The sequence below is a fragment of the Strigops habroptila genome, chromosome Z (genome assembly GCF_004027225.2).
Source record: "Strigops habroptila isolate Jane chromosome Z, bStrHab1.2.pri, whole genome shotgun sequence".
In the NCBI taxonomy this organism is placed as follows: Eukaryota; Metazoa; Chordata; class Aves; order Psittaciformes; family Psittacidae; genus Strigops; species Strigops habroptila.
Window position 1 is genome coordinate 30522635 of NC_044302.2, and position 9056 is coordinate 30531690.

Consider the following 9056-nt stretch of genomic DNA (forward strand, 5'->3'; position numbering starts at 1 on the left):
AGTTTGATAAATTACAAAAAAACCAAAACATTAGCTAGATAAGGAAGCAGTTATTAAAACTAAGACTGGAAGGAAAGAAATTCAGAAAACAGCTTCACGTGTTAAAGGCTGCTTCTATCTCATTTTCTCTTTCATGTAACAGTCAAGAATTAATTACCTAGGTAGTTTTTTAACAGTCCACTGATTGTATCACCTTTTCACTTTAAAGCAGATTGTTGACACCAGACAGCAAATTCTTCTTCCTTCACACCCTCCTGAATCACTAATGCTATGCATTCTCAATCTAGTGAAACATCCAGTTGAAGACAAGACCTGCAGGACGCTGTAGACTTGGGAAGTCCACTCTCTTGACTTCAGAAAGCAACTACAGTTGACACAAGCTCTGCTGTTTCACAACAAACCTAAAGCCCTGAAGAGATTAAATTCTTTATAAAGCCAGCATGTTGTTTACCACAACATTAAAGAACTGCATTTCCTGCTGTCACTCAGCCACTAGCTAGTCGTGTTCCATCAAGCTGGTAAGACTAGAATTATGTCTTCTCATACACCAAAGACTAGAGTCTGAAACCAAATTTATTTGAAAAAGGATATCTTCTCCAATAAGCGTAGACTTTGTGTAGAGAGCAGTCAGTTTCCGGCTGAAGAGAGAGCTTTTATTTTCTCCAGCAGCCTTCAGTGCTGCAGTTTCCATTTGTTTTATTACTCCAACCTACAGGCACACAAACAAGAAACAAAGTTAGCTCTTTGATAATAAATGATTTTTTTTTTACTATTATAGAAATTTGGTGATCTTTTAAGATGTGCAAACAGCTAGTGAATCATTAAAGCTGAGCAGGAAGGGCGGAGACTACTGTCAATCCACCTAATGAGGCTGTAAGGCACTGCTTTTCCTTACGCTCTTTCCACTTCCAACCACCCTTTCAACTTCTGACCCTGTGGCTTCTTGTCCTGTTTTGAAACAATTTAGCTAGAGTTCACCAATTGCCAGAGAATGATTGCTGCAATCAATTTAGATTCAACAGTCCTTTTCTTATAATGAGCAAAAAAACCCCCAGAGGTATCAACAGAAAGCAACAGAATTACAGGGATCAACAATAGGAAGGAAAAGAGAAAGAAAAATATGGTTTGAGAGAAGAAAAACAGGGATGTGAGGAAGAACAGAATAGAGAGAGGATATATAATACAATACGATGTATAAGTAATGTAAAGTAATATATAATGTAATAGTCAATATACTATAGTATGATATTATAGGATATTATGTATGTAAACGTAATAAAATGTCATATAAAATATAATAAAGTATGGTAAGCTATAATATAACACGATATAACATATAATCTTTATGAAATTCAAAGGCCTGATAAAAAAACCTAAAAGAACTGTTCTAGAAAACATACTTTTCTGTAAAAGGGAGGAAGCTTCAATCTACTTAAATTCCATGATGCCCCACAGGATACAGATATTTAAACAAAGGAAAGTTAGCCATTTTAATCACAAAAACAGGTGATAATGAGTTTCCCACTTGGCAGTTGAAATAAGACTCTGGTAGAATAAGTTATTCCAGTGTTATTCTTACTTAACATCATTTAATAAAAGCCAAGAATAACCTTATATCCTTTTGCTACAAGTCTCCGCACGTGGACAAACAGCCTGTGACTCGGTATACTGGCAGTCATAAAGTTATGATCCTGATGACAATAAATGTTCAGTTCTTTAGCTGCAATCTGCAAAGTACAGGAAGAAGAGTCAGCCAATAATTCAAAAGGCAATACTTGAGCTCATCTCTATGACAACACTGATGCACAACTACAATTAAGAGTTGAATGTCAAAAGGAAAACATCACAGGAAAAAAAAAATAACAGAGAGCTGGGCCCCTCCACCTTCCTGTCCCAGCATGTTGTCACTAGCAGAGGCTTCAGTACCACAGACTTCACATGTCAGATTATTATGCTGCACCTTGATCTTTACCACCATAAGGTAAGCCACCTACACCACACACACACAGATTCTGCAATACAGCTCAACAATGGGTCAAAGAATTTCCATAATGCTAAATATGCAGAAAGGAGTCATTTTAACTGCAGTTATTAAGCTAGCTAATCAATTATAATACTGAAAAACCTTTATCCAACAGCAGTGGAAGCTAAATACTCCACAGAAGAAAAACAACAAAAAAATAATATATGATTTGTATTTGCTTTTTTGCCCCTTGGCAAAAGGTAGGTGTACACTGACTAAGGAAAGTGTTCTCTAGCAGGAACTGCAGCCAAACCCTTAACTGTGCACCTGGATGGTATATTTCTGATTCTGGACTCTGAGTGCACCAGCAAACAGGTAGGCAAATTACACAGTACAAATTTGACCAGGAAAATTAATTCTCAGTAACTAAGCAAAGTTTCTCCCTGGTCCCGAGTATGGAAACAGCACAGATCAAAGGTTGGTAGCAATGATTTTGGGACAGATCATGAAAAAACCTCATTACAAACCATTTATGAACTGTCATTTTAGAATTAAGTTTGATGCAAAGTACTTTCCAGTTCTACAGATCAGGCACGTGTAGGTGCCGCATGTGAACATGCATCTGAACATTCCAGGATCTCATCTAAAGTTCTCAATAGGCAGGACAGCAAGCATATGATTACAAAATAACAAATGCTATTTTAGTAAAAAGTGTATGTGGAATGAATAGTCTTCAGTTTCAGTATGCAGAGATTTTTCATCTTGATTTCAAGTACTAAAAAACCCCACAAAATTTATGCCTCTCAAAAACATTCCTTCTTGAAGTGGCCACAGACATAGTACAACACTAACATAATGCAAGTATCTTTCCATAGTCCTGACAAAAAAGAATTACCTCTGCATCTTCTCCAAAGAAGCGATATTTGTAGCCACATTCCACGCATAAAACAGCATCTTTATGCTGTTTCTTCATTTCTAGGAACTGAAGTTCTAGTGGAGTGTAAATGCTTTTGGTTCTCTTATTAAGATTTGTATCTGAAGTATTCTGAGTATTTTCATAAGACTTAAAAGATGCAGAGAACTGACTAAGGTCACAGCGTAACTCCTCCTGTAGATGGAAAAGCAGAGTTAGGAATTATTAAACAAATCATTCGCCCCTGCAGACCTTGGCTTACATTAACCATACAGCTAATGACTGTTCTTGCATTAAATAGCCCCAAGAACTTCGGCAAAAGTAGGATATACAGAACACAGTTTCTTTGGATTTAAAAGGAATTAAAAAGTCATGAAAGTAAAAGATTTTGCTTCACAGCTGTCCTCACACATCTCAGCTGAAATCAGATCTCTATTGTATCATGAGCTCTCAAAACTCAGATCAAGAGACATGCCGGCTGCAAAGCCTGGGCAGCCTAAACCGGCCAGATATAAAAATGAAGATGAATAATCACTCCAATTTACAGATGAGACACTGCAGCGCAGAGAAATTAATAACATTCCAAAAATCCAAATGGTAAATCAAGAAATAAACCAATTCCAATATAAGTCTCAGTTCACTGTCTCAAGCTCCAAAACTGTATTTCTTCTCCAGTCTGTCCTTCCTACATAAGCTCTGCAAGTGTCCCAAAATAATTTATTCTAAAACACAGAAAATCTATATCACAGTTTCTAAAACTCTTAAGAGTTAAGGCTTTGAGACCACTATCTCTGTGGTTTATTATTTACAATGACATTATGTAGCCTATGCTAGCCAAGCAACTTCAGCTCTACAACTTTCTTTTGTTCTATACTGTAAGCAGGGTGGTGGATTCAGTCTTTTGGAACAACATTGATAAGGTGCACCTCACTTACAGCAAAGTTCCTCCTCACATATATCATGGTATCAAGTACTGGTAAAATCGGTTAAAAACAAAGTAAAATACAAAGACAAAGACAACACCCTCCACAAGTTTAGTATGACCTTGTCTCTTTTTACAGAGAAAACTACTGTAACAAAGCATGTGAAATAAGGTTATGAAAGAAAGTAGTAGAAGTAAAAACACATATGGAAGTTGAATTGTTGGGATGGTAGTAAGTTAGCAGCTTAAGGAATTTACGAGAAAATTACCCACATTAAAAAGTTCTAACTCTAAGAAAAAAGCAAGACACAAGCATCTAAGATAAGCCACTCCAAGCAAGGCAGGCCAGCCCTTCCCCACCTGACTGCCTGGGCAGCACAGACTCAGCAGGTGTCTTACAGAGAAAGATGATAGTAATACTTTGTCAAGTAGGTCACGAGTCCTCGCTATCTACTGAGTATATAAAGAAATAATTGCTCTTTACTTTTACTTTGCATACATCTTGCTTGCAGAGTCTCTCTGCACGTGGTTAAAGCTGACCTTCTTTGTGCTCTAGGAAGTGAGTTAACAGCTGCCAGTCTCACAGACAACCTATGATTGACTGGACCCAAATGCCGTTTGGCAACAAACTGCCATTTGCAATTTGTACACCTAAGTGTACAAATACACAGTGGCAACACTGGTATAAAAAGCACAACAGTATTAGTGCACTGGAAACCAATGTTGTAATGGAAGGCAGAAATATTGCACCAGCTAATACACAGAAGATTAACAATCATATCTGTTCAAAGATAAAGAGAAACCTGCAGAAACAACAATCTTAGGCCCACAGGCTGGAGGAAGGAATGTTGAACATGCCTTTGCTCACCAAACATGCACTTCCACTGTGGTTACTGTAACACACACATTTTTAACTGACAACTTATGCCAGGCATATGCTGTCTCCAGTTTACAGAAGAGAAAGTCACTAAATACTCCCCATGCATGTTTCACAAGCATGCACATGTAAAACACATAGATTTTATAGTTTCAGCATCTGGAACTGGTTCTCAAACATCTGTGAGACATGTTAAAGTATGACTTACAGATTAAACTAGCAGGGGCAGCATCTGGTGTAACTGCATGGACTAAAGGGTCAGAAATTAGGAAGTTCCAGACAGTTAAGGGTTTTAAGAAGAGGGACGGAGAAGGGGTCAGTTTCCTGTGTTCTCCAACTGACCATACCTGCAATCTCAATCCCTCATCACAACAGAAATCTCTTGCCACAAGCAAGAGATTTACTTTTTGATCTCACATTCACACAACCCAGACACTCAGCTTAAGGTCATGACCTTCAGACAGGGAATGTCCAATCAATTATACCACCTTTCATACAACCACCTTCTTCCAAAGAGACAGATACAAAGCTTTGTTAAAGAGCAGTTGAGTCTCAAGGCAACACCACCACAGATAGCCATGAGATGCCTTCCAGGACCTTCAGGCACTTCAAAATGAAGTACTTCAGTACTTAAAATATAGCAACCTGATGCCAAAATCAACCAATTAATTATGTTAATGAGCCCCATAATTAGGAAAAGCAAAGTGCTATTATATTCTTATCTACTTTTAACATGATAACTTTTCATGGGAGCCACCCATATTTTCTGCAGATGAAGAAAACCCAATCATATCTTAAGTAGTTAAGATTTATCAGCAACTGTATTAAGCTACATCTCAGTAGTAATTCTACATTGTATTTTTGCAAAGAAAGCCTGTTTGGAATTTTACAGTTTTGTATCAAAACTGACAGAGCTGAAAGCAAGCTGAGCTAAAGGGCACACTCAATATTTGTTATTACAATATTATGGGTTCACTTATAATCACAAGATACGCTGCCAGTGCTTCTGCTCTCTACTTACTGCTTTTTCCAGTGGCACATCTGAAGAGCTGTAAGAGGCATCCAGCACACAATGCTAGGAGCTCCAGGAAAATACCCACACAGAAACACCGGTCTGTTAGGCACTGCTACACTGTTTCATGACAGAACACCAAAACGCAAAGGGAATCTTGTGCCAAAGCTTGCCTTTTTAAACCATAAAAAGTAATCTGCACAGCACTGGACCAGAGCTCTACGTACCTTCTGAGAAACCTTTGGGCTAGTGTCCCAAGACTGAAGAGGGTTTTTCAGTTCTGAACTTTTTCCAATAATACTGGGACATTTTTCCAAACTTAGAGATTCTTTCTTCTGAAAACTATCCTCCTGGACTCTGTTACATTGGTGGTCCGAATCACTGCAGAATTCTCTCAGTCTGTCTAGAGTTTGCAAACATATACGGGGCTTTTCACACTTCTGAGGTTCTTTTTCAGTCGGGAAAAAAAAAAAAAAATACCAAAAACATATTAGCAACTTATTTTCTAAAACAGAATGTCTATTTGAATGACATCAGTAAGCAGAGAAAGCAACCATCTTGCTCTGTCGCTCTCTTCCCTACAATCTTTCCCCTCTCCCAGTGCAGTATTTCTGCCAGCCCAACAGAATCGTGCGCGTAACCATCTTGATTTACTTCCCTGGAAAATCAATAATCCCCACCTGTATTCTTCTTCATACATTGGAAAAGAAACACAATTATTTTCTGTACGGATAACTGCAAAGCCACAAAATCAGCCATGAATATCAGAAAACTCTAGTGGTATTTTTTCATTACAGTTTTTAAGCAGACCATATTGCTAGTTGATAGTGTCCTAATGACATCTCAAATCACCACCACACCCACAAAACTGAATATTATTCCCTCTTTAAAAAGAACAGTGAGTGCTTTTCAGTGAAGTGTAAGTGTAATGAACTTTAGTTCACTGATTTGTTTTTCTGGTTTTCTACTAGCACCATTTACATTTGACAATGAAAGAGTATTTATTGGATATAAATGCTTGAAGGTTCGTTTACAGTAAACTCACTTTTATCCTGAGTCTGGAGTGGATTACAGATGTCTTCTAGAGTAATTTGTCGTTCCTTGGTCTTCTTTTCACAGGGTTCATTGCTTTCATTTGATGTTGTCCTTCTTGTGCCAAATTCAGAAGCCTGACACATAAATTATACAAAGAAATTCAGTTACTTTTTCTCTTTGCCATTTTCCATGAAAGATAATAATGCACCCAATTATTCATAAAGAGATAGTGTGAAATTAATTTACCATACATGAAATCCTTATTTTACCTATCCACTTTTTTATTTATAAAATAGTTCTTCTAACATTCAAGGCCACCAGAGAAAGATAAATAGTGCATTCTGTGAACAAGTTGGCTGTTGTGCTAGAAAGAAACACCTGTAGTTTCTACAGCTTCAAAAGGCAGCTTAGAGCTACCTCTCTGGCAGAAAACTGAATCAGCACTTAACAGACATTCCCACCATAGCACACACTGAACACCTGTGTCTGAATCAGATCTCTTCTGCAAATCTTCGTTCCCATAGTTCAGAGTCCTCTTCTTGTCGGATACTGTCCGTTTGCCTCTAAGAGGCACTTACGACTTCCTATGGCCTACATTCCAATGATGGAAGAGTATCTTCTGCACACCATCCTGTAAATGTTAATCCACACTTAAAAGATTTTCCTAAACTATCTGTAAACACCTATCTAGTATCATCCCCTGTGTATAGAACACAGTACTTATAACCACTGCTCCTTAGAAGGCTTTTGACACATGCACTTTTAACACTTCACAAACAGAAAATTCAACAATTTATTTTGTTTCATCTCTGATTCATCGTTCATCATTTGTTTCATCGTTGATGACTTCTTTAGTCATACTTATCGACAGAATGCAGTAAATATGACTAAAGAAGTAAGTTTCAACTGCAAATATAAACACACAACAGGTACTTTTAGCAGCTAGCATTCACGTTTCATAGAGTAATCTCAGATAGTTTTGAGTGTATTACTGGGGAAATTCAATCTCCTTATAACCACACAGGAACTCCACCCTCAGCAACTAAGCCCATAACCTCTACATAACATACCCACATGCACAGCCCACATGAGTGTCAGAGAGTTCCCCTTCCAAGTCCACTATTACACACCACCAGATTAACACTAATTAGAAAGCAACTTTTCTGCATGGGCAAAAAGTGGTAATCACACCTTACAAAATATATTTGGCCCAAGATAACAAAAAGAGTTGTCTTGAGACACAGGCGAAAAAAGCAGACACCTTTCCAGTGCCAGAAAGGGCTACAGATATTAACTACAGGGAGACTGGAAAATATAAACTCATGATGAAACCCAGTTACTGAGAGACAGCATTTTTTTCCCAGCAGCGACATGGAGAGGCTGCTGGATCACTGCAGCTCTCTTGGCCTTGCACCAAACAGGAGACTGAGCTCCGTGACTGGAGCAAGGGCCCAGGGGCAGAACCTGTGCCGGGGGTCCAACCCTGCTGCAGAGGAGAGAAGCTGTGGCAAGCACTGGCTTTGCCAAGATCACCGTAGTCATGTCAAGCCTCAGGCCCTACCAAATGGGAATATGACTGCGCTTTCCTGAAAGACTAGGTATGGCTACCCTGTGTTACACAAGGCAAGGATGCTACAGCAAGCAGTGGTTAAGCTAGAGACCCTGCCTGATGGAGGGGCCGCCGCAGGGCAGCCTTCCATCCTTCCTGACACGAGGTACCCAGACAGGCCTGAGGGACCTCCACCACCACCGAGAGGAATCCGGCATGGCCTCAGCGGCCCGGCCCGCGCCCTCCAGGCGCCCTGAGCCCCAACCACCGCCCCGGGCGCACCGTCTGCCGGGCGGCACCCTGCTCTCTGCCGCTCCCCGCCGCTCCGAAGAACCTGCTCAGCACCAGCTGCTGCCCGCCGCCGCCTTCCCGCCGTCGCCGCCCCCCCCGCGGCATGCCGATGGCGGACGCCGGGCCGAGGCCGCGCTCCCCGGCACCACCTTCCCCACCGGATGCGACAGCGGGCGCGGGGCGGGGCGGCGGGGGAAGGGCCTCCGCCCGCGCTGCGCTGCGGCCCCTACACAACCTCCAGCCCCAGCGGGCGCCGCCGCCGCCTCTCACAGCGGCCCGCCTGGCTGCTGTGCGTTCGCTCGCTCGCTCGCTCCGAGGTCCGGTGAGGAGGGAGGCGACGGTGGGCGTCATGGTGCGCTCGTTGAACTCCATCGTGGCCGTGTGCCAGAATATGGGCATCGGCAAGGACGGCAGCCTGCCCTGGCCGCCGCTGAGGTACCGCGTGTATGGCGGGGGTCTGCCCGCCGGGGGCGGTGGGCGCGCGGGCGGACTAC

At 41.1% G+C, this 9056-nt stretch overlaps 2 protein-coding genes across 10 annotated transcripts in view; both read right to left on the bottom strand.

The window, feature by feature from the left end:
- Window positions 1–9046, bottom strand: part of MSH3 (mutS homolog 3) — a 109346-nt gene extending 100300 nt beyond the window's left edge. For 2 of the 8 annotated variants that reach the window (XR_003989187.1, XM_030470271.1), the window contains exons 1-6: window positions 8554–9046; window positions 6733–6856; window positions 5915–6135; window positions 2859–3071; window positions 1611–1727; window positions 592–709 (exon numbers count right to left, since the gene is read on the bottom strand). Coding sequence is in view for 7 of the 8 variants with exons in the window: in XM_030470271.1 (XP_030326131.1) it covers window positions 592–709; window positions 1611–1727; window positions 2859–3071; window positions 5915–6135; window positions 6733–6856; window positions 8554–8961 (1201 nt within the window). In the remaining variant the exon portion in view is untranslated. Of the gene's footprint in view, window positions 1–591; window positions 710–1610; window positions 1728–2858; window positions 3072–5914; window positions 6136–6732; window positions 6857–7202; window positions 8533–8553 lie in introns of those variants that run through there. The other 6 variants (XM_030470269.1, XM_030470268.1, XM_030470273.1 and 3 more) reach the window with 5 other exon arrangements.
- Window positions 1–9056, bottom strand: part of ATP6AP1L (ATPase H+ transporting accessory protein 1 like) — a 756678-nt gene that overhangs the window by 721418 nt on the left and 26204 nt on the right. The gene's annotated exons all lie outside the window — the stretch shown is intronic.